The 24722-nt window shown below is 38.2% G+C and overlaps 2 protein-coding genes across 3 annotated transcripts in view; one reads left to right on the top strand and one right to left on the bottom strand.

The window, feature by feature from the left end:
* Positions 1-2347: 2347 nt before the first annotated feature.
* Positions 2348-14472, bottom strand: polk (polymerase (DNA directed) kappa). The gene is made up of 14 exons (XM_028456580.1): positions 13211-14472; positions 12192-12311; positions 11956-12108; positions 11594-11725; positions 11363-11504; positions 11082-11279; positions 9943-10067; positions 8405-8571; positions 8283-8315; positions 8087-8183; positions 7349-7520; positions 4775-5719; positions 2930-2975; positions 2348-2811 (listed from the first exon to the last, which is right to left on the bottom strand). Exons 1-14 carry the CDS (start codon positions 13337-13339, stop codon positions 2730-2732), a joined length of 2541 nt encoding a protein of 846 aa, XP_028312381.1. The 5' UTR covers positions 13340-14472; the 3' UTR covers positions 2348-2729.
* Positions 14262-24722, top strand: part of LOC114469265 (collagen type IV alpha-3-binding protein-like) — a 42026-nt gene continuing 31565 nt past the window's right edge. The window contains exons 1-3 of one of the 2 annotated variants that reach the window (XM_028456581.1): positions 14262-14832; positions 15251-15385; positions 24141-24257. In XM_028456581.1, coding sequence (XP_028312382.1) covers positions 14743-14832; positions 15251-15385; positions 24141-24257 — 342 coding nt within the window. In that variant the 5' untranslated portion in view covers positions 14262-14742. The remainder of the gene's footprint in view (positions 14833-15250; positions 15386-24140; positions 24258-24722) is intronic. The other variant, XM_028456583.1, reaches the window with a different exon arrangement.

Raw genomic sequence — 24722 nt, 5'->3', positions numbered from 1 at the left:
CGAGTGTTTATTTTCACAAACGATTTAGAGTTAGTTTTAGTCAGTATTTTGGCCAAAATGCAATTTATTTGAGTCAAAATTAGTCATCGGGACTATTGCAGTTATGATGTAGTTTTAGTCAACTAAATGACATTTAGTCGACTGAAATATAAAGGATAAAAGTCTGCATTTTCTAAAGATTCAATTAACTTACTGTGTGGAAATTTGGGGTTCAAAATGTAAAACTTACATACAACCACTGTTCATATTACAAAAAAGGGCTCTGAAAACTATAACATTAGATATAGAGATCCATTAAACCCACTATTTATCAAATGTAGGTCAGTAAAATTTAATGATATTGTTGATCACAATATTATTCAGATTTTGTTTGAAGCCAATAAAAAAACATTGCAAAGAGCTTTAACTCAAAAGCAATGGAACAAACTGATAGGAATTTGTTTATGGAATGCAGTTCAGAAAGAAATAAAAGAGTCATAAACTCTCCTAATATTTAAGAAACACATAAAATCTGCAATGTTAAATAAGTATGAAATTTAGATTTGAATATAAATAATGAGATTTTTAGATATTTGATTTGAGCAAACATGAAAACGATGTTTTTGTTTTTCAAAATTTTTTGTTTATTTTTTAACATTTTTTTTTTCTTCTTTCTTTTTGTGAATATTGTAAATATGGCTTAAAAATATCTGTAAATCTGTAAAAATTTAGAAGGTTGAATATTAAGGCTGATCCAAAGGTACTGAAAGGCTATGCTATACTATGAGCAATCTTGTCTTCTCCTTTTCATTCAAGATGTCGATTTGGAAGTTTTGTTGCTAAAACTGTTTATTTTCTAATTAATATTGTTTTACTTTTGAATGAAATAAAAAAAGAAATTACAAATTACCTTTGATCAAACTGATATGGGATGGCATTAATGTTTGTAAATAGACACACATACAGATTTGATGTGATCAATGCATAAGACCACATGATCACAGGAGTTGGACTGGTTGGATTTCGTCCCATGTGACGAAATTGTAATTTAGTTTTTATTAGTTGATGAAAAAATGTGAATATGATTTAATTTAGTTTTTGTATTCATGTATTTAAAAAAAAAAGTGTGTAGTTATCTATTTTTCTCACTGGGTCTCAACATATGGAATGAATGTTACACAAATTTCAGCTTTGTACGGTGGAAATTATTTAAATAAATCAGAATATTAAAAGACTTTTTTAATGTCCCCTTATTGTTTAATATCCCATCTGTTGGCAAAGAGCTGTGTCCAAAATCAAGGCCATTTTGTTAATGTAAAAATGGGAGTTTAAACAGAATGTGACAACGCAATAGTGTAACATCTAAATGTATCAGGATACATTTAATTCATAAGTTTTTACTAAAACAAATCAACAAAACAAACCAAACAAAGAGAGTGGAAGTAACATTCACAGCGATGCATGCGATTTACCCCCTACTCAAGAGATTCCTCTTACATTATTTTAAGGTTTTTAGGCATCAGGGAAGACCCACAACCTTCACACAGAACACAACCTTCAAGCTTTGAAGATTTCCATGTACCTGCTGAATTCTGATGCTTATATTTTGACAAGCGCTACGAGATGAATATTATTATCCCCCGCCACAAAGTGTCCGTGCGTCCGTCCCGAGTTAAAGGGGACAACTTTTCTCAGAAACTGTTTAAGATACGATAACCGAATTCGGTGTGTGGCTTCAGGGTACCAATACCTTGATGGATTTTGAAATTGAGAAGCGCGCAATAATTTTTTCCAGAGATATTGCCCTTTTTCGTTTTTTTACTCTGTTCGAGGTATCTTCAAAGGGGACAGCTTTTCTCAAAAACCGTTTAAGATATGATAAACAAATTTGGTGTGTGGCTTCAGGGTATCCATACCTTGATGGAATTCGAAAATGAGAAGTGTGCAATTGTTTTTTCTGGAATTATTGCCCTTGTTCCATTTTTTTGGACTATGTTCGACGTATCTTCAAAGGGGACAGCTTTTCTTAGAAACTGTTTAATATAGATAGTAATTTTATTTTTCTGATCTGATAATACATTCTTATGTATACATCTAAGTTCTTAGATTTAGAACATTTAGGAAAAGGTTGCTAGTTATTACAACCAAACTGGCGGGGGATGTTGATGACTATCTTGTTATAATTGGCGCTATATAAATAAAGTTGAATTGAATTAGACACAACCGAACTTTGAATACATTTAATCCCGGCATTTCACCAGTGAATCTAATGCAAACTGAAGCAGCACAAATATTTAAAGATAAGATTTTATTGTAACAAATGATATAACAGGCATCCTCAGATGTTCATAACAAAAGAAATCCAGCATTATAATTTGCACTATAAATACACAAGGATATGGTTGAAAACAGAATAAATAGTTTAATGATGATAGATTTATAATACACTGAACAGAATTTTTTAAATATAATCATTTCTAGTTATTAAAATTCTCCTTATTATACCAAACGTACAGAATTATCCTATTTGTCAGTCAGCAGCGTCCCTTGAACATTTGTTAAGGCTTAGAAAAGCCAAAGCAGAGTGCAAATACTTAGTATTAGCATTTAGAATAAAGCTTTAAGTGCAATGATTGTGTATGTGACGTGATTTGATACAAACACTTTTAGAAATATACTCTCATCACTGTCTGCATAGGAACTTGTATCAGTTCATCCAGGTGGGGGTGGAGCCTCTGTGTGGACAACTGTCACCTGAAGAACTTGTCGATGGTGTTGAGAGGTTGGATGTTTTTAGCCTTTTTAGAAGGTGGAGAAGAAGGCGAGTCCTGTCTATAGACCACAATTAAACACATGAATGCGTACATGGTAAATTTGAGGCACAAAGTGTAGAATTCATAATGAAGAAATGGAGATCTTTTATCAAAGATCAGTACACTGTCCGACTCACCTTTTGCTTTTACTTTTACTGGTTTGTCTTTGTGGGATATCTCTGTCTACAAACAGAAACAGACAGTCATTGACAGGTATTGGTTAAAAAAAAAAAATAAACCATTACTATCTCTTCACATCCATTGAGAAAGTACACCTCTACGGGGACGTAGTGAGAGCAATTTCCGAAGCAGGCTTGTCTTAAGAGGAAACCAGTGTGCACTTCATTGTGGGGAATGAATAGGTGTGAAAGTGATTTAGCCATTTCCAAGACCGGGGCAGAGGAAGCCCCATGGGGTGAAATGATACGTCCAAATCAATACGGGTGTCTCTCACACAATATCACTGACAGTAAATAACAAGGTCAGAGGCCACTGACAGCAAAGCAGAAAGACATTCCATCAGATTGTAAACCATCACCAGCAGGATGGACACTGCATTGGAAAGCTTAGGACTGAAGTGCTAAGCCTTTTACCTGCACATCATTTTACATTATTACTGATAAACTAACACTCGTGCATTTAAATGGAGCAACATGCCTTCCTACATTTTAATCATAGTGCAGTAAAAAAACACAATATATGAAGAAAAAAAAAAAAAAGAAATATATATGACTATCGTCTAAGTTTAAGCTGATTAGTCAGATTAATATTTAAATTTTTACAGGTTTTAGACCTAAAAATACACCTAATATCTACATCAGGGGCCACCAACCTGGCACCAGATAGCCCGCATGGACCCTGTGAGGGGCCCTCAGGAGCTCTAGTCACCTTCTCTATATAAATCTGATTTACTTTCCAGGATTCAGACTCACAAATATATATATATATATATATATATATATATATATATATATATATATATATATATATATATATATATATATATATATATATATACATATACATATACATATATATATATATATATATATATACATATACATATACATATACATATATATATATATACATATACATATACATATACATATATATATATATATATATACATATACATATACATATATATATATATATATATATATATATATATATATATATATATATATATATATATATATATACATACAGTATGTCAGATGTAGAATATTATTTAATGGATTTAAATACTGCTGCACCTGATAAAGTGCTGAAGATTTGGTGTATGGGTTGTGGTATGCTGTATATAATCTGAAATATATTTACAAAATATATATGATCAGTGAAAAGTTGTTTGTTAGAAGCGAGTAAAATGGGAAGATGATAATTTTCTATGAAATGTATTAAAAAGAATTTGGAGAAATATCTTTTTAAGATACTTCTAGCCTTCGTTATTATTTCACCCTATAATTAAAGTGAAACTGTGAACATTTAGTATCCAAAAAGCAGCATTAGCAGAAGTTTATAAGTGACTGAACAACTGAAGTGTGTATGTTTGAAGTGAGATGAAGAAATGTGAGATTGGATACTTGGTGAATTATTTTCATGTTTGAAAGCAGCCATAAATCTAAAAACAGGAAACATAAAAACACCCTCTAGCTGCTGCTATAGTGTTGCCAGGTAGCGCAGTTTAAAAAAAAAAAAAAAATGAATCTACCACCTGCACAAATACACTATACCTCCCCAAAACAGCAAGCTTAGGTTAGTTAATGAAAAGATAAAGCACTTTGTAGCTTGCGTTTTTTGGAGATTTTTCCAGTAAAAAAAAAGGACTTCTAAATCAACCAAATAGCAGGAAACTGTCCAATCTGGCAACAAAGCAGACAGCTGAAATCTTCAAGGTGCCCACAATGATTAGGAAAACAAAGTAAAACCAATTGATAAAATCACTTATCAGTATGTATAGTTTGATGCTTGCTTACTGGAATTGTTGGTATTGCGAGCAGATGGAATTGTGGGTCGTCTGAGCTCGAGTAGGACTTCCTGGTTCAGGCAGAGGTCAACATGGTGGTTGAACACATTGAGGTCATCAGTTTCCTGGCTGCACTGACACACGGGGCAGATGAGGGCAGGACTTTTACTATTACACGACCCTGTCTGCTGGGAGGGTTTCTTTTCCTCACTGATCAAAAAGACCTTTTGAACAGATTGGAATTGGTCCTTCTGGGGGGGAATCCTGTTCAACCATGACTCCTCTCCCTCCTTTTCAACCTCACACTTGCCCCTTACGTTGCTTATTGGAACCATCAGGTGATTTTCCACATCGTCCTCATCAGAATCTGAGTCCACAATCATACTCCGATTCGGTTTGTCAGGCCTACCATGAAGACATGCATCTATATGTCTGTTGAAGATATTCAGATCAGTCGTTTCCACTGGTTGGAAACATACAGGACATGTGAGGGTTTCTGCTTTTTGCTCCTCACAGCCTGATGTGGAAGCATGAACCTGTGTGGGATTAATGAAGTCATCGTCCTTCCTGGGATCTGCTGTTTCGGACTCCTCTTTGCTCGTTAAAACACCGCTGCTCACAGACGTGGGAGCAGTTTCCCCGTTTGCTTCTTCCTGTGACTTTGAACTTTCTGTCTGAAGCTGTAGCCTTAATGCATGAGCCCTTTGGAAGAAAGACTGCTGTGGTTCCTTCTCTGACTGCCTCTGTTTGCTCTGGCCTGCGCTCCCATCGTCCCTCTGACTCCACTGTGACACAAGTGGCCTGGTTTGAATGAGGAAACGCTGTTTCTCAGAGTTCTGATGTGCTCTTTGGTTACTGCTGCTGCACTCGTTCTTGCTCGCTTGAAGAAAGCCGATGATGCTCCTCTGCGTGGGCTTTTTATCATCGCAAGTGACAAATGCAGAAACGCGAACACCTACGAGCAGAAAAACAAGTGAAACTTCAAAAAGAAAACCAACCGTGGAAACATTTTCCGCAGGCAGTGAGTCTTGAGCAGAGGTGAAAGTAACAGATTACAAGTACTCACATTACTGTAGATGAGTTGCTTTTATGGGTACTTGTACTTTTTTGCAGAGGTGATAAAACAACTAGTCGTCAGTACTCAAGTAATAGTATAGATACTTGAATAAAAAATGACTGGTAAAAGTATTGAAGTTGCTCCCTCTCTTTAGTTGCTACTAAATAAAACTAAAACAAATGTTCTTAAATAATATGACAGGGTTTTTAAACCAGCAAATTCCATATATATTTTTTAAGAAGTGGTTCATGGAAATAAATCATATCTGTTACCCTTTATGATCTGATAAATCTGGAGAATTTAGCACTGATTAAAGATAGTTTGTGAATAAAATGTTTCAAGAAAAAAAAATGCAAATGCTCAATTAAACCCAGACTTTAACATTTTTAGAAACTTGAAAATGTTAAGCATTAAACTAAGGGACCTGCCTAAAAGAAAAAAGCTCAAACTACCAAAATGTTTCATTTAGCCTCAAGAGAATCATGTTCTCCAGGTTTCTGGAATAGAGACGTGACCTTTATGGTCTGAAAATGAAAAACCTTTCACATGCAGCTTCACTGTTGTTGGCTTGCGTCTTTTTACGTAATGACGTAATCTTCTAAAGTCTCGAAAGTAGCAAGCTCCTTTTTAAAATGTAGTACACAAAGTACAGATATTTGTTTAAAAAAAGTAAGGAGTAAAAGTTAAAAGTTGCCAAAAACAAATACTCAAGTAAAGTATGGATACCAGAAAAAAACTAAGTACAGTAACAAAGTATTTGTACTTTGTTACTTGTCACCTCTGCTTTTTTGAGTATATTTCTAAATCAGTAATTTTCCTCATACTTAAGTACGTTTTAAAAGAAGTAATTTGTTACATTTCTACATCCAACCATTACTGAGTAAATTATTTGTTTTTGTATTAAAATGATCAACGGACATTGTGAAACTACAAAAAAATGAAATGACCAGACAACAATGAAATGCATCATATCATAGCCGACCAATCAGATTAAACATAATGCACAGCGCCAAAACAACATTGAATGGAGGTTATTTTCTCAGTTTTAAAGTTCATGAATTTAACTATACATAGAGCCTGAGAATTTTTACATTTGGAATTAAATTTATTTGTGTTATTTTTATTTTAAAACTAATTGTAAATTTTTTTTTACATGCCTTTTATTTTATACAGATGCCTTTGTGGAAAAGACATTAAGTTTTAAATTTTTCAAGATTTATTCTCTTCCTTTTTACGTTTATACATGAGATGTTTACTGTATGCAAGGGAACCATGGCAAGATTCATTACCAAAAATAAACATGGTGGTGAAAGTAACTAGTAACTTTCACTTTGAGTACTATTTAATTGAGCTACTTTTTACTTGTACTTGAGTATTTTATGTATGACTTACTTGTACTTGAGTACATTTTCAATCTATTAACAGTTCTTCTACTTGAATAGGCTTCATCAGTACTCTTTACACCTCTGGTCTTGAGTCATTTAGATTTACTGTATTCTATATGTCAATTATAATGTGTAGAATTACCCATGAGCCTCAGTCGGAGTGGCTGTGGGCTTTCATTTTCTATTTCTGTTTTCAAAAGCTCTTTTGCAGCAGCAAAGATCTCCTCTTCGGTAGAAATGGCGTACAGCAGCGTCTGTGCTCTGGTTTTCACCTCAAAGTTCACATTTTTCAGTTTCAGAGTTACAGTTTTAGCCTTCAGGAAAAAAAAAAAAAAAAAAAGAAACAAGGAGTTAACAGTAACACAAATTACATCAGGACAAACAGGGGACCATTACCCATTATTGTATCTATGTATGAGAACGCTGTAAATGTGGAAGATGGATAGAGAAGTGAGTGATCTGTCATATGATTGATGTATTTGTCAGGTCTCTTATTGTGCGTTTCATTGTCCCCCGGGAAGCTTCTTCCAAGGCTGATAGCCGCCCCTGCTGTCTCTTCAATGGCCCTCCATTTCCTCCAGCTATCAGGGCAGTGTCGGGACACAGGCAGGAGGGTGATGGTTGAATCCTGACTCAATAGATTCCCACCACAATGAACACGTTAAGATGATTGCACGAGTGACTGGAAGCCAAGTATGAAACTTTTTCTTAACCAACCCATTCATTTTTCCATTTTTTCCCCCACCCTTTGAGTTATGATGAAATGAATGACGGGTGGATATTTGTAGAGCGAAACATGCAAGTTTGGGGTCTAAGGTGAGGGTGTGTTTAGGTAAATAGTTTTAATTTAAAATAAATATGGGACAATCCCAATGAGTACCTGCAAACCTTCTTTCTTCATGTCACCTGCAAGATCTTGGCAGAGCGTTTTACACAAAGCCAACTGTTGATCTGTTTGATTCATCTCTTTAAACGTCCTACAACAAAAAAGAGCAGTGAGGCAGAGGTGTACGTTAACGGAAAGTAAAAATAATAATAATAATAATTAATAATAATAATTAAACAGAGAAACACACCTTTCAGTGCTCATGCTTTTTCTTTCTTCGTGCCTGTGAAAATTAACTCAGTGAGTGACATTCCTGTCTGTAAGTTGTCATAGATTTTACAAATATATATATATATATATATATATATTTACCTGGGTATAAATGTGTGGCCCAGACCTAAAGAAACCTCCATGAAGTGATGCCAGGATGTGTCAGAGAACAAAAGGGACAACAGTGCCATCTGCTGGCTCAGATGGGAACAGTTACTCACACCCAGAGCATTGAGCATCTTCTCACTCACCTTCCCAATGCCAAAAATCTGCAGAAAAGCATATTTTAAAAAAAAAGACAATGACATATTTTTTTTTTTTTACAAATTACAGTGACATGGCATCATATATATTATTTGTTGCCGCTGAATCAAAAACACAAGATTTCACAGACTTGTTGTGCACATACAATACGTTGGCACAGTATGCAGTGATTGAAATTAAAAAAAAACATATTACAGGTTACATTTGGTTTTGAACAATGAACTAAATTAATAAAATGTATCAGAACAACAGCCTTGTATTGCATTCCTTGAGAGGGAAAAAAATCGATTCTTGCTATAAAAACCATTATAAAGTGGAAATGATTTTGATCCAGTCACGCACAAGAAAACTTACTTGAGAGAGTTTAATCTGGATGTGATAGAAAGATCACTGTATGTTGAGTATGTCCTCATGTCAAAGCTGATCTGTGTTAAAATATCTAAACCACAATGTGAAACATTTTAAATAAATGTATGCTATAAGTTTGTCACACCACAGAAACATGTCGTTCACCACTGAGCCAAATTTGAAAGAAAGAAAAAAATCGCTAAGTTTATAAAATTAGGTCTCAAAATCATGTTAAAACAAGCACTTCTCTCTGCTCTTAAACGCTGGGGGCGTGTCAGTTAGAGGCGCAGGAAACCACGCCCACCCCCCTATTAACCCCTACGAGAGAAAGCGGTGTGAAACTTGCTCGGATCAGGCCAAACGAGGTGTCAGCCTGAGTTGGAACATGTGCCTCCCTCACAGGTCGGGTCAAAACTGCGCCCGCTAGAGGCAAAAGACAAAATTGCGGTGTATAAACGTGCTAATTTCACGGAAAATGTGGCACCAGCGGACGCGTTTTATTCCCATGAGTCTGAATATGTGGTCTGTTTTTTGGCTAGGGGCCGAATTGCGCCCGCTGGAGGCCGCGGAAGTTTGGTGTGCTTCGGCAGCAGGGTCGGGTTAATGCTAATGATGGCTCCGTTAAGTAACGCGGCCCTGATTTCTGACCCGCCCATTAAATCCTGAACACAGACATTGGAAACCCAGTTTTTGACACCTAGCTCCACAATGAAATTATAAATGGTTGAATGGCTTTGTACATGTTTTAAGGAATACATTTATGACCTATTCATAATGTGTTTAGAAGAAAATGTCAGAACTTTAAGGTTAAACCTGAAGTTACGTTTAGTTTGATCAGTGTCCATGAAACCTTTACGGCTTAAACAAACTAGCCTTATTAAATGCCCCTAAGCGGGACGTAAGTGGACCAGTTTGGAAACCATTGTAACCATTGCAACATCTAGTCTTCCCAACATATGCGAACACATGCAGTGCCCCAAGCATAGAGCTGTGAGTTACAGTGTGTACATGTGTGTGGTGTACTGTACTTTGCGAACTGGGAGGGTCTGGATGAAGTCCATGACTGCCTCTCTGGTGGAGGGAAGCACGTATTGGCCGTTGGGCTTGTTTTTGTCACTGCACACCTTGGCAAGCATCATGTTTGGAGCGATTCCTAGAGATTAGAGAGCGTATTTGAAAATGACACAGCTGGTGGCCATTGTTGACATATATTCAGATAAATACCAAAAAAGGTATTTAGGGATTAATCCTAGTGACTTGTTTAGATACTTCATAGACTTAGTTTAAACAAAGTGAAGAATTGCTGGAAGAAAAAACTTATTTTCAAAATGGGCTTCAACTGTCTACAGCTCAAAAGAAATAGTCAAGCGACACACAAAAAGAACACCAACTTCTACTTCTAGCCCTTCAAAACAAAAGCCCTGGATATAGGATGCGCCTGTAATCATAATCAACAGATGACATCGCCTGCTTTTTGATTTCATAACATTGTTAAACAGTTGACATTTGTTTAAGAAAAAAGAAAAAACACAAGGATAATTATAGCTGCTGCACAGGCCCAGGTAATTTCAGGCATTTCTGAGCAACAAGAGTGTAGGTAGATGTCAAAAGCTGGCACTCTCATGTGCATTTTACATCATTTGAGGCTTAAACTCACATTTTTTGGCAAAGAAACAATGCTCTATGGCACTGAGTTAATTACCAAGAGACAACTCTGTGGTACATATGTTAAAAAAAACTTCTTCTCACTCATTATAGGAATTCTACAGCTGCAATAGCCAACAAATAATAACTATTTAATGATGGATCACCCTCTATCTCACTGAGCTATTTAGAACAAATTCATTTTATTTTTTTTTTACTTTAGAAGCTGACTGTAGCACCACTTTTAGGACTATTGGTTTGTTTTTGCAGCTGAGGTAATCTGGCGTGGGACTAGACTTTTGTGCAAAAGATGGAGATTCTTTGTGCATGGAGAGTGTGATTTCCTTGAAAGAAGAAGAACACAATAGGGTGCCTGGGCCCTAATTTCTAAACAAACTTTTTAGAAACACAGTCATGTCAATAGTTGCGTTTCCAGGATTAAGTGGCATACGCATATAAACCAGTTGTTCATTACTGAGAAGAAAGGGCTGTGACAGTAAAATGAAGGGTTTTTTTTCCTCACCTGCGCTGGCTGTGAGCATCGTCTTTTGCTCGATGCGGAATCGCATTTCCCTCACAGCTTCCTCCACGGACGTCCCAAACACCTCGACAGCCCCTGCAGCTGCTCCAGAGCACGGCAGCGAGGGCGAGGAGACGGGGCTGTCCTCAAACAGGACAGGGGAGAGGTCTTTGTCCTCTGGCACTGTTGTCAGCTCATCATCTTTTACAAGGAAAACATATTGAAAACATCAAAGGGATCTCAAAAAGGAAATGAACACCATTGGTTCATTTTAGGAGGCTTGCCTTTGATGATGTGGTAGTGATGTGTACGTAAGGATTCTGGCCAACTTTTCCTCTGCTCTATGTGATCTGTGAAATCTAAAAAAGCTTCATCCAGGCTGAGCGGCTGGAAGTGAGGGTCGTAGAGTGCAAAAATCTCCCGGATCTGACAAAACAATTTCAAAGCATTAGTTGAAAGACAAAAAAAGGAGATAAATGATTCGCTTACAGTATCTGTGTGTGTTTTAACTGTACCTCGTTGCTAACGGCTCTGTATTTGTCAAAGTTGGTTGGGACGATGATCAGGTCGGGGCAGAGCTTCTTTGCAATGAATCCAGGCATGGCGGCTCGGACCCCAAATTTCCTGGCGTGGTAATTGGAGGTTGACTGCGTGACAGTAGAAGACTTTGCTTTAGTTCAGAAGTTGAACCCAAGTTTACAGCATTGTGTCTTTTACAAAGTCAGACATGATGATATCGTACATACTTGTTCTAATAAACAAACAAACAAAAAAAACTAACAAATCTGACGTGTGGCACCCAAAGTGTAACACGTTTCTTGATCTCAAACCATTATAACGTTATGAGACTTCCATCTCAGGTATTACTTCAACCTACCAGCATGCTCATTGAACCCACAGCCATGGGCTTGTCCTTGAGTTCAGGACAGTCTCTCATCTCCACTGCAGCGTAGAAAGCATCCATGTCCACGTGTACAATCACACGACTCAGATCACGGCTTTTCTCCATCGATGCGGCCATACGCTCCACCTACAGTACCAGCACATGAACAGATTACATTAGAAAGAACTCATGTTATATATAAGGTTTTATTGTGTCCTCTCAGTGCTTACTTCAGCTTGTGCTTTTTTTAGCTGTTGCTCAGTGATCTGTGCTTTTTGCAGCATCATTTTCTCAATACGCTGGTTCACCTGCAGTTCTCTCTTCAGCTCATTCTCATAAAACCTGGATCCCTGCAGAGGAATAAAAAAACCACAAGGACAGTGAAGATAATATTAGTCCCTCAGCACAGAGGTAATAAAAAGCATATACAGCTCATCTATGTCTTCAGCCATGTGGAATATAATGGAGCCTTGGGTACCAACGCTAAAAACAACAAACTGTACATTTTATTTTTCTGCTAAAATTACCCATCATCTATAAACTATTTGCTGACTAAACAATAATACCAACCTTGTATTTAAGAAAAAGTTATACTGCACTGTTTGTAATTAAATGAGTATGAATAAACTTAGAGATCACAGTTAAATTATCAAAACAGAGTAAATTTGTGTGTGTGTGTGTGTGTGTGTGTGTGTGTGTGTGTGTGTGTGTGTGTGTGTGTGTGTGTGTGTGTGTGTGTGTGTGTGTGTGTGTGTGTGTGTGTGTGTTAACCAGTGCATTGACATTCACACATAATAATCCATACATACATTTGCAATAATAGTTTATTTAAATTACAAGTTACAATGAATACTGTAGTATGATATGATATTTTAATGGATTAACTGATGTTTTAAAAGCACTATAGTACTTGAGCTGCTCATTTAGTTTATATATAATAACCTGTATACCTAACATTAAGAACAGCCCTTTTTTGCTGCTACTTTAGTACTTTACCATGCGGTTGTAACTAAACAGTTACACAGATGTCCTATGTTGCTTTAATAAAAGATTTAAAAAAAAAAAAAAAAAAAAAAAGTCAATTTATCTCCTGTCTGAATGCAAATGCTATGTTTTTAAAATAAATCATCAATTCATCAGTGGTCACGATGAGAAACAAAAAGTACATCGAGAATCATAGATTCGTAATCGAATCGTGAGGTACCAAAAGATTCCCATCCCTAGTGTGTGTGTGTGTGTGTGTGTGTACCTTGGAAGTCTCCATGATGATCTTGTTGATCTTGTCCCTGTCCAGACCCTCCATTCCCGCCTTGTTGTCATTGAGGGCCATCCTGGAGAGGAAGCCCTCCTCTGTGCTGGATGTGGTCCCGTTCTCCATCAGTAAGGCACTGTTTTAATCCTATTTTAATAGTCCAAAACAACTCGTTCAACTTCGTTATACACCGCTAAACTAAGCTCTCCTTTTCACTCTTTCTGTCCTGTTGCATGTGAGAGACTCTGAGTTTGATCATCGGATCTAAACGTTCTAATCGGAGGATCGATATGGGTCTGACAGTACCCGGTACGGTATACCGGTCTCCCTCAGCCGTCCACCGATCATGTCCAGGCTTGTATTCTCTCTGACAACACCGATTGTTGGCGGACTTCCTTATACGTCATTTCAACTCAAATCCCCAACTCGGCATCCCATTGGTTCATTTCACACAGTGCTAGCCAATTAGAGGGAGAGTAGCGAGCAGCTTTCTTTTGTTCCTCCATTATTGTAGGCAGGAACTGACAGTAGGACTACAACTGAGAACCCTGCATTATAACCACCTTCCTGACATGTAAACATCCTGTAACGATGTCAATCATTAATTCTTGCTGTGTACAAAATATTTTTTGTTTTGTTTTGGGGTTACATATTGTTGAAAACTGTAAATCTGTAGCAAATATGGTTGATTTGTTGTGAATTTTCTAAATGTTGAATTTCTTGAAAGCTTCTGTTTTTGCAGCTGAGGTTTTCACACATGAAGAAGAATAATTTATATAGTTCGGAGGTGTTTTAAATTTGTGTCGTATTAAGCAGAGACATTACGTTTTTTTCTTCCAAAGTATCTAAAAAAATACATTGCAACTTATGAATTACATCATTAGTTTAATCATACTTGTAAAATATTGCCCGCGGCCAAACACCTTTGAGCTAAGAAGCTGTTTGGTCCGCCTGTCGGATGTAGTTCGACACCAGTAGTGAGTGCTGTAAACATTTTAAGCGCGCTTTTATTTTCTTAAAAGACCTACAGTTTCCGGTGCAGTTGTGGTAAGGTCTGGCTTGACACCAGCGTTTGCAGGTACACAGTGAAGCGTGCACTGGACTGCGCCACCACCATAGGCATTCTAGCCGATGCTTACTCTCCGTACATTGGAAAAATAGTCGCAGCTTCAGCTCGGAAGCCTTTTTTAACTCTCATATCATACGCAGCTAAAGTAGCTTTCCGCTCCAGCTTCATGGTACAAGTTGGTGTTAGCTAGTTGCGTCGTTTGACAGCTTACCGCTAACTCTGTTAGCTCGTGTCGCTGGTATCAGACTGCAGTTTCAAAACAAAGCCCGCAAAACGGAGACTGTCACCTCCAGAGCACGCTAACTCAGCTAAAAACCCGGATCATGTGCTCCTGCTAACGGGCATTCTGTTGATATCATTTTGCTGACGCTAGGTGGAAGTTTGAGGAACTGTCAGCGGGATCCGGGAGCTTGAGTCCCGCTACTTTCCTCGAGTCTACAGCGTCCGTTTCTGGAGGTAAATGTCCGAGAAGAGTTCATCGTCGGGCTCGGATGAGGATGTGGATCCAGAGTCCGGACAGCCTGTGGAGTTCGGAGGTGTTTTAAGCAAGGTAACTTTGGGTCAGTTTTAGCTGGTGATAAGGGTAGTAAACATAGCTAGCTATAGTAAACCAAAGGCCTGCGGGCCACATGGGCTCCGCCAGACCACCAAGTGTGGCCCAAAAGATTATGACGTTTGATAACATGGAGTACCATATAATGTTGTCTTCAATCTCTGATGTATGTGTGAGCTAAAAAACTTAGCATATTATATTTTAAAGCCCGCTATCATTTAAATTTCAGATATTTCTCGCAATGTTTCTCTTAATACAGAATTAGCTTTTGAATAACTATATAATTCAACATTTGTACTGTGGTGTTTCTCACTTGAGAGCAAATTTGACACCTTTTATACACATTTACATGCACAAAATCCATTAAAAAAAGTCATGCAATTCCATTCATTGTGGCTCATTGATGTGTTTACAGTGGACAAACTACATACATGGGTGGCAGGACCGATGGGTGGTTTTGAAAAACAATACCTTGAGTTACTACAAGTCCGAGGATGACCGAGAGTATGGCTGCAGGGGGTCCCTGTGCCTCAGTAAGGCTGTCATCACTGTAAGTATGTCCTCTGACAGGAGGAATGAACATTATACATAAACGCACACATCTGCTCTGATTCAAAAAGCTTCTTAAACTAAACGTTACATTGGTGTATTATTGCTTTCCTTTGTTTTACTGTCATTTGCAAAGTGTTTAACTTATTTAGTTTTCTGAGTTATAGCTAAAGATTAACTTTTATTGAGCTCATTAATAAGTACAGAGATCCAAATCGCGTATGTGAAGTTTAACCCCAGCGATCCTTTTCTTCTACACACATGATACTCTGTTTGACATTTAACTCTTGGCTTGAATTTGAAATTTCATTCAGGTTTTTCAAGTTTACCTCTAACCTCTAATCACTGTGCTGTTGAGATTTGAACAGCTTTCTGACAATGCGATCCTCTGTATGATAGCTGAAATCCCACACCCGGGTTAGATTTTCACCACTCTCAGTGCAGGCCAGCGCTCGACACAGAGGCCCTGCAAATGACTTTAGCACTGACATTTGTATAGTTTTGTAAAACCGGATTAACAAAAAAAACATATTCAAAAACTGTAGAAGGAAAGTTTACATAGTTTCCTCCAGTGACAGTGACTATTCGTAAACCATTACGTCAATTCCTGTGTTTGCTTAGACCTGACTCTGAGCGAGGAGCCACATGATGGTCAGGGGGTTTTTTTCTACCAGTGCTGTAGCAGCTGATGGGTCTGGTTTTATTGCACATGCTTGCTAAGAATTAGACTAGAATGAGCCTTACAGCAACTGCCTGTCATTCTCTAAAGACTCGAAGCTCTCGCAGTCCAACAATCAATCAATCAATCAATCTTTATTTGTATAGCGCCAAATCATAACCAATGGTATCTCAAGGCACTTTACAGTAGAGCAGTCTTAAGGACGGACTCTTCATTTTATGGATACACACATATGCATATATACGTATATACACATACATATGTATCCCACACCCAACATGAATTCATCATGGCGGCAAGGAAAACCTTCTGTTAAGCAGCAGGAACCTTGTGTGGATCCCATTCCTATGATGAACAGCCATCCACGTTATGCTGTGTTGGGTGTGTGCAGAGGAAAGGGTGGAGACAGAGCCGCTGAGTCTCTGTAACGCCACACTGAGGATCCCACGGACCTGCAAGACAAAAGCCAGAAGGAGTACAGGAGCAAACACACAAGGGAAGAAGCAGACATAGAGGGAGTGTTTGAGAGAGGAATGGGACCCTCTCCGGTCCCTCTCTAGCCTAAATGACCTCTCTCTTAACGCCCTCTCCAACCTCTCTCCAACCGAGCATGCCAGACCCCCCCCCCCGGCAGTCTATGCCTATTGCATCTTAATTATGAGCTATGAGCTGGTTCCTAACTAAAAGCTTTATCAAAGAGGAATGTTTTGAGCCTAACCTTAAAGGTAGAGAGGGTGTCTGCCCCCCGAACCGTGGTTGGTAGATGGTTCCAGAGAAGTGGGGCCTGATAACTGAAAGCTCTTCCTCCTATACTACTTTTAGAGATGAATGGAACAACGAGTAGTCCAGCATTTTGAGAGCGTAGTGTTCTGGGGGGATTGTATGGCACTACAAGCTCCTTGAGATAGACTGGTGCCTGTCCATTTAGGGCTTTATAAGTGAGAAGAAGAATCTTGAATTCTATTCTATATTTTATGGGAAGCCAATGCAGAGAGGCTAATACAGGAGTAATGTGATCTCTTCTCCTAGTTTTAGTCAGTACACGTGCTGCAGCATTTTGAACCAGCTGAAGTGTCTTAAGCGACTTGCTCGGGCAGCCTGCTAAAAGAGAATTACAATAATCCAGTCTAGAGGTAACAAAAGCATGGACTAGTTTTTCGGCGTCGCCCTGAGACAGGATAGATCTGATTTTAGCAATGTTACGGAGATGAAAGAAGGCAGTTCTTGAAGTTTGTTTTATGTGAGAGTTGAAGGATAAGTCCTGATCAAATAGAACCCCAAGGTTTCTAACAGTTGTGCTTTGTGCCAGAGTAATGCCATCTAGGGCAGTTAGGCTAGCATAGGTTTCTCTAAGGTGTCGCGGGCCCAGTACAATGACCTCAGTCTTGTCTGAGTTGAGAAGAAGAAAATTTTGGTCCATCCAGGCCCTAATGTCCTTTAGACAGGCCTCAAGTTTAGATAGCTGATTTGTCTCACCTGACTTCATTGATACATACAGTTGGGTATCATCAGCATAGCAGTGAAAGTTAACAGAGTATTTTCTCATAACATTACCAAGGGGGATCATATAGATACAGAAGAGGACTGGACCTAGCACAGAGCCCTGAGGAACCCCGTAGCTTACTTTAGTGTACACAGAAGACCTATTATTCACATGTACAAACTGGTACCTATCAGATAGGTAGGACTTAAACCAGTTTAGGGCAGTCCCTGTGATTCCAAGTAATTTCTCTAATCTCTCTAGTAGAATATAGTGATCTATAGTGTCAAAAGCTGCACTAAGATCTAATAAAACCAGCACTGAGAGTCGTCCTTCATCTGAAGCCCAGAGTAGATCATTAGTTACTTTAACTAAAGCAGTCTCTGTGCTGTGTTGAGCTCTAAAACCTGACTGGAAGTCCTCGAACAGGCTGTTGTTTTGAAGAAATTCACAGAGCTGAGCTGCCACAACTTTCTCAAGAATCTTTGAAATAAAAGGAAGATTAGATATAGGCCTGTAGTTTGCTAAAGTGCTGGAATCAAGAGTAGGTTTTTTGAGAAGGGGTTTGATTACAGCTACTTTAAAGGACTGTGGCACGTAGCCTATTGATAGGGATATATTTATTGTCTCCAACAAAGATGGGCAGACCAGGGGAACAACTTCTTTAAACAGCTTAGTTGGGATCGGATCTGAAAGGCAGGTCGATGGTTTGGAGGATGAAATAATAGAGTTAAGTTCCTGAAGTCCTATATGTGTGAAACAGTTTAGGTTAGGCCTATTTACATTTAATGGTACAGCAGGCCCAGGTGAAGGCAGGGAGTGGCTAATTTTATCTCTAATCTTGTGAATTTTATCGTTAAAAAATGTCATAAAGTCCTCACAGCTGAGGGCTAGAGGAATCATGGGCTCAATAGAGCTCTGACTTTGTGTTAGCCTGGCTACAGTGCTGAAAAGGTACCTCGGATTATTTTTATTTTCTTCAATTAGTGAGGAGTAGTATGTAGATCGACTATGTCGTAAGGCTGTCATGTATTTACTATGGCTTTCTTGCCAAAGTATTCGTGACTCCTCTGTTTTATTGGAGCGCCACATTCTCTCTAATTTACGGGTTGTTTGTTTGAGTGTGTGAGTTTCAGAGCTAAACCACGGAGCTTTCCTCTGACGTTTAATAGTTTTTTCCCTCAATGGGGCAATTGAGTCCAAGGTGGATTTTAGTAGACTAGCAGAGCTATCGACAAGCAGATCCAGTTGAGAGGGGTTATAATTAATATCATAGTTATTTATTGGATGGTGCACTGAGTTTAAGGCAGCAGGAATGGCCTCTTTAAATTTAGCCACAGCACTGTTGGATAGATTTCTACTTGTAACTATTTTATTGCACAGTGCGAGATCCTCTAGGATAATGTTAAAAGATATTAAAAAGTGATCTGATAGCAGAGGATTTTCAGGGTAGACTTTTAGTTCATTAATATCAAGGCCATATGTTAGAACAAGATCAAGAGTATGATTTAAACGATGAGTAGCTTCATTAATAGTTTGAAAAAAGCCAACTGAGTCTATTAGGGACATAAAGGCTGAGCTCAGGCTATCACTATCTTTGTCCACATGGATATTAAAATCTCCTACTATCAGTATTTTATCAGAACTGAGGACTAAGTTTGATATAAACTCAGAGAATTCTGATAGAAATTCAGAATAAGGGCCTGGAGGACGGTAAATTATCACAAATAAGACTGGCTGGCAGGTTTTTGATTCGATATGAGATAAATTTAGAACCAGGCTTTCAAAGGAAGTGTAACTGGCCTTTGGTTTAGGATAGATTAGGAGAGAGGAATGATAAATAGCTGCTACACCACCTCCACGGCCTATGTCTCGTGGCATATGAGTATTTAAATGACTGGGAGGAGTGGCTTCATTTAAACTAACATATTCATCTTGATACAGCCATGTTTCAGTTAAACAGAATAAATCAAAGTTATTTTCTGAGATAAGGTCATTTACTAGTAGAGATTTGGATCTCAGTGATCTAATATTTAATAGAGAACATCTAATGGTTTTATGTTTTGGTGTTTCTAGATTTGAGATTTTAATTTTTTTCAGATTTTTATAATTGATAGCTCTTTTATTTGATTTTATGTTAAAATCATTGTGAAATATGGGTCGGGGGACTGACACCGTCTCCATAAAATAATATTCATCACCATCACAACAGTTGTCATGGCGATGAACACAGCTATCCTGATAGCAATGGGAGGGAAACTGTCCTAAGGCAAGCGCAGAGGGGCGTGGAGGACTCCGCCTCTGTAACATGGTCTCATTCATGAGATGTCATAACAGTGACTGTGCCATGTTTTCTGATAGTAGAGATGCTCCCTCCAAAGTAGGATGGATTCCATCTCTTCCTATCAGGTTCGGTTTTCCCCAGAAGGATCTCCAATTATCAATGAAGCCCACCTCGTTTTCTGGACACCACCTCGATAGCCAGCGGTTAAATGATGACATGCGGCTATACATGTCATCACTGGTCAGATTTGGTAAGGGACCAGAGAAAATTACGGAGTCCGACATTGTTTTAGCATAAGCACAAACTGATTCAATGTTCACTTTGGTTGCTTCCGACTGGCGACGTCGGGAGTCATTAGTGCCGACATGGAGGACTATCCTATCAAACTTACGATTACTCTTTGCCAGCAACTTTAGATTTGATTCTATGTCGCCCGCTCTGGCCCCTGGGATGCACCTCACGATGCCCGCTGACTTCGCTAGCTTCACGTTTCTCACTATGGAGTCGCCAATTATCAGAGTTTGTTCCCCGGTGAGTGTGTTGTCCTCACGGAGGGGGGAGAACCTGTTTGAGACGTGAACATGGTGGTGTCCCGAGCGGCTTTTTGACCTTCGACTATGCTTACCACGGACAGTAACCCACTCATTGCTGGCCGGGGGGGAGGCTAAGCTAGAGCTAGCACGGTCCGCACCGGCTAGGTCCTGCTTGCTAGCTTCGGTTTTGGTATCAGGGGTGCGGAACCGCTTCTCCAGATTGTTGATCCTCGCCTCCATATCTAACAGTACGCTACACTTTATGCAACTACCATTGTCCCTAAAGGAGGACGAGGAGTAACTAAACATCTGACACACCGGGCAGGAGAGCGGAGGGGAGGAGAGAGAAGCCATAGGTGCTAAATTTAAGCTAAGCTAAGCTAAGCTAAGGACAAAAGGAAGTTTAAAGGAGATTGTACTGCCTATAAGAGGCGAGATTGCTTTTTACTTAACCTTCGTACGTTTAACTGTACGGTAAAAAATTAAAACAAGTGTTTTCAAGGCTAAAATATCAATGACAACAAGTTTGATTAGAGTTAGCAGAACACAGTAGTAGAGCGCTGCAAACAGCGGTAGAGTGTAAACAGGAAATGATCGATACGTCACCAGCACGTCAGCACGACGTAGACTGTGTTTGGTTATTAAGACTGAGGAATGCAGAAACGATCCTCTGCTTTTTCTCTAGGCTGTCACACACGCACGCGCGCGCACACACACACACACACACACACACACACTGTGGACCTCATAGGAAAGAGCAATGTGCAGGAAATGTTGCTATCTGTAAAATTCCATTGGTAGGCTTGGATCTGTTATCACAAGCTGACATCAGCGCCAACTATTGTGTTTGTACTTTGCTTTTTTGTCAGTCATGTTTTTGTACAATGCAGAGATGTATTAAAAACAAAAAAGGAAAGTCCTTTATGAGCCAATGACAAAAGCCATTTAAAATGACATAAGATCATGCTGTCTCTGAATTTTATTCTTTCTCGTGTCTTTCTTTTTAACCATTTCAAATGGTATTACACATTAGTAATGTCGATGTGTTTACACGTGTACACGTCAACGGCATTCTAGTCGATTGCCCAAAAACAAGTTGTTTGTTTTTAGTGACGTTATAATGTTTGTTTATTACTTTATTTGACAGGGACAGTACACATTAATGAAAATTTCTGTAAATGTGTCAGTATTACCTGCAAAGTGTATAATGCCAACAACAATAATAAAATATTACAACATTTTAAAAGTTGAGGCGACATACTTGCATAACATAGCATTTGTTCATGCAATTCATACATTGATAACATCTGAATGTTTATGTGACTTGTGCAATAGAATAGAGATTTTAGTGCATGGGCAGGTCCTACAGGTTCAAACAGAGGACATTATGAAGGATAAATAATATGTACAGTTATTATTTACAAAGCAACACCTGTTTAGAGGATCCTGACACTTGGCCCAGACATCTATCAGCAGCATGTTTTAGATAAATGTGTGACCCAAAAGTAAACTTACTGATGTAAAGAGGGGTCACTACAATGTTCAGGTGAGAAATACACAAATTAACGCGCTGTAAGACAATGACTTTATACCGCTAGTAAAAAGTGAGAAAGTTTAATACAAACTGACACTGTTAATAACATTAAACAGCAGCTGGACATCAGCACACAGGCTGATCACAGTTAGCAAGCTAACATTAGCATCTCATCTTTGTTTGGGAAAGATGTAATGATGTGAGGGCAGAGAAGGTTTATCTATGGAGAAGATAGCTCAGCTAACTGAAGAGATGCATGCGTGTGTGAAAAGTAGGGGTGTGAAGAAAAAATCAATTTCACTATATATCCCGATTTTTTTTTTTGGTGCCGATTATAAAATCACTTATTTTTTTTTTTTTTTTAATCGATTTTTTTTTTGTATTTTTTATATATATATATTTAATAAAAATTTTTGGGCAATATTTCAGTGGTTACAATGCTTTCACTGTGTTGTAATGGTTACTTTGAGACTTCTACACAGTAGTTTCAGTGAAAAGAAACGTGTTGCACTTTATTTTCTGATGGCAGTGTGTAACACTGCATTTTCTTTTTTTTCAGTGAAAATGTGCAAAAACACTAATAATAAATAGGATGTTTTGAAGCAAATAGTTTTGACTCAATTTGTTCTCTGAATGATCAATATCTTCTGAAGAACATATACAGCAACTTGATTTTTCATCTCTACGTTTAATTTTGACATTAACTGGGTAGAATATCGCAATAATATTGTATTGTGATATGTATCGTATTGCCACATCCTTGCCAATACTCACTCCTAGTGAAAAGGTATTTTATTGGAGGCGTTTGTAGATGTAATGTGATGGTAACTGCTAATGATTACGTCTGCTCCGTTTGTATCATTAAGTAGTAAAAGCTTTACTTTGTGTTCAGTAACAGGAGGATATCTCTGACTTCTCTCATCATCCATTTCCCTGTTCAATAAAAAAGTTATTGAGAGCTGAACAATTATTCTGATTTATTATTTGTTTTTTTTTTGTTGTTACCTTTTACGGTTGCCAGCGTTTAATGTGATTGTTGATCACACTGATTATTGATCAATAATATTGCTTCTGCCTGTTGTACTAATTTGTCCAAATATGTTTAAGCTTTAAACTAAAGAAATGCTTGGAAATGCCACACATTGATTCCAGTGCTCATTGTTTTTATTTTGATTTGAAGGAGATTCCTTGAGTTCTCACAGTGTGCACATCTCACTAGTATTTAAACTGATAATCAGTTATGCAGAGGATGTTTTCAAATAAATGTTAAATGCATACAATATTTTCAATATTTTTAAAGACAATGTTTTGACCTTGTTTTTTTTGTGCTTAATGTGAACCGTTTTAGAAAAACCTCACGTCATAAACTAGTCGATTATAGTCGATAAGGAAACATCAGTGTGGTCGACAAGGAAAATAGTGGGCTAGCAACATTCTGACTAAATACATTGTGGTTGTGGGAACAATGGGGACTTCCTTAAAGCTTTTACAGACAAAGCCAATGTTTAGAAGAATAGACTGTGTGTAATCTAATAACCTCTGAACATACATGCTGACGTACAAATATTAAGGTAGATTTGAGAGGAACTTTGGTCTGTGAGCTGTCCATGACTATCAGTCTGTCTTAACACTAAGGATTTCATAGTCTACAGCAGCATGGATGGTCATAAGTGCTTACATAAGCGCTTTTCCACTGAGAGAAAGAGTTAAAGTCTGAAAAAAAAAAACAGAAGTTCGTGGTCTGTGTTGTTTACAGCCCAGGAGGATAAAATGGACATCTCTGACCAGTTAGCTGGGTGCATTCCCAGTCACATCTTTGCTCATAGAGAAGGTCTGAAATAAGTGTCTCTCCTGTCTGTTTCTACAGTTTGGTGACTTTAATCCAAAGCTGATTGTAAATAGTGAAATGTCATGGCAGTGTTTTTCGGGGGGAATACACAATTGTACAAAATGACGTAGTTTTCAGACCAGTCTCCTTGTTTTTATGTTGTTGCTGTGGTCAGTGCCAGCACATGAGAATCATTCAGCAAATCTAATTAAATGTAGGCAACATACGTCCTCATCAGCTGACTGCAGCGTCAAACCTCATGTTGCTGAAGACGAGACAATGGCTAATTTCTAACTAAAGCTTAGCAGCACAGATCTCATCCCAGCTGAGTGCAGATTTTGAAACTCTGAGGGGCTGGTGTTTAACTGATAACTTACTAAATACATACACTTATAATTATTGATTTCTCTCTGCGCAGCCTCACGAGTTTGACGAGTGTCGTTTTGACATCAGTGTGAACGACAGCGTTTGGTACCTCAGAGCTGAGGATCCCGAGCAGAGACTCCAGTGGATTGAATCAATCGAGTTCCACAAGGTGAGTTTATTTTGGCTTTTTCCAGATTCTTTTTGCACATGTTCTGTTACCGATGCCTTTTGGAATTTATTTTTTAAAGGAAAACATTGATTGTACAGCCAGAAAATAAGATGCCATACTGACAGATTCTTTAGTGCTGCCCCTCAGCTTCTACTTGTGATGTGATGTTTACTTCTTTCTACTTGTTTTAAGAAGAATCTGAACAAGTTGAATGGTTGCTTTTAACATAATTTATTCTTGTTTTGTTTTTCCTGACAACTGTTACTCTGCATTGTTCACATATTAAATTTCTCAGCCTAAATTTGGGGCCATTTTTAAGCATAGAATTTGTATTATGTACCATGTGGAGAGTGCTGGGTGGGGTTGGTTAGAGATTCATACACACACTAACGCTCAACAATCCTCCCTGAGAATGTGAGGAATCTAAGGAGTGAAGTGTTGAAGTCGGGGTATCCCCTGTCGTCA

This window comes from Gouania willdenowi, chromosome 9, assembly GCF_900634775.1.
Source record: "Gouania willdenowi chromosome 9, fGouWil2.1, whole genome shotgun sequence".
Lineage (NCBI taxonomy): Eukaryota > Metazoa > Chordata > Actinopteri > Blenniiformes > Gobiesocidae > Gouania > Gouania willdenowi.
This window is presented reverse-complemented; position numbering and strand designations above follow the sequence as displayed.

Bases quoted from the DNA above. Each gene is read 5' to 3' on its own strand.
- polk (XM_028456580.1), bottom strand. From the start codon at position 13,339: ATGGAGAACGGGACCACATCCAGCACAGAGGAGGGCTTCCTCTCCAGG. The intron at 11,505-11,593 runs GTACAGTTAAAA...TTGTTTTGTCAG, and splicing joins ACAGAGCCGTTAGCAACGAG to ATCCGGGAGATTTTTGCACT. The intron at 8,572-9,942 runs GTACAGTACACC...GCTTTTCTGCAG, and splicing joins AGACCCTCCCAGTTCGCAAA to ATTTTTGGCATTGGGAAGGT.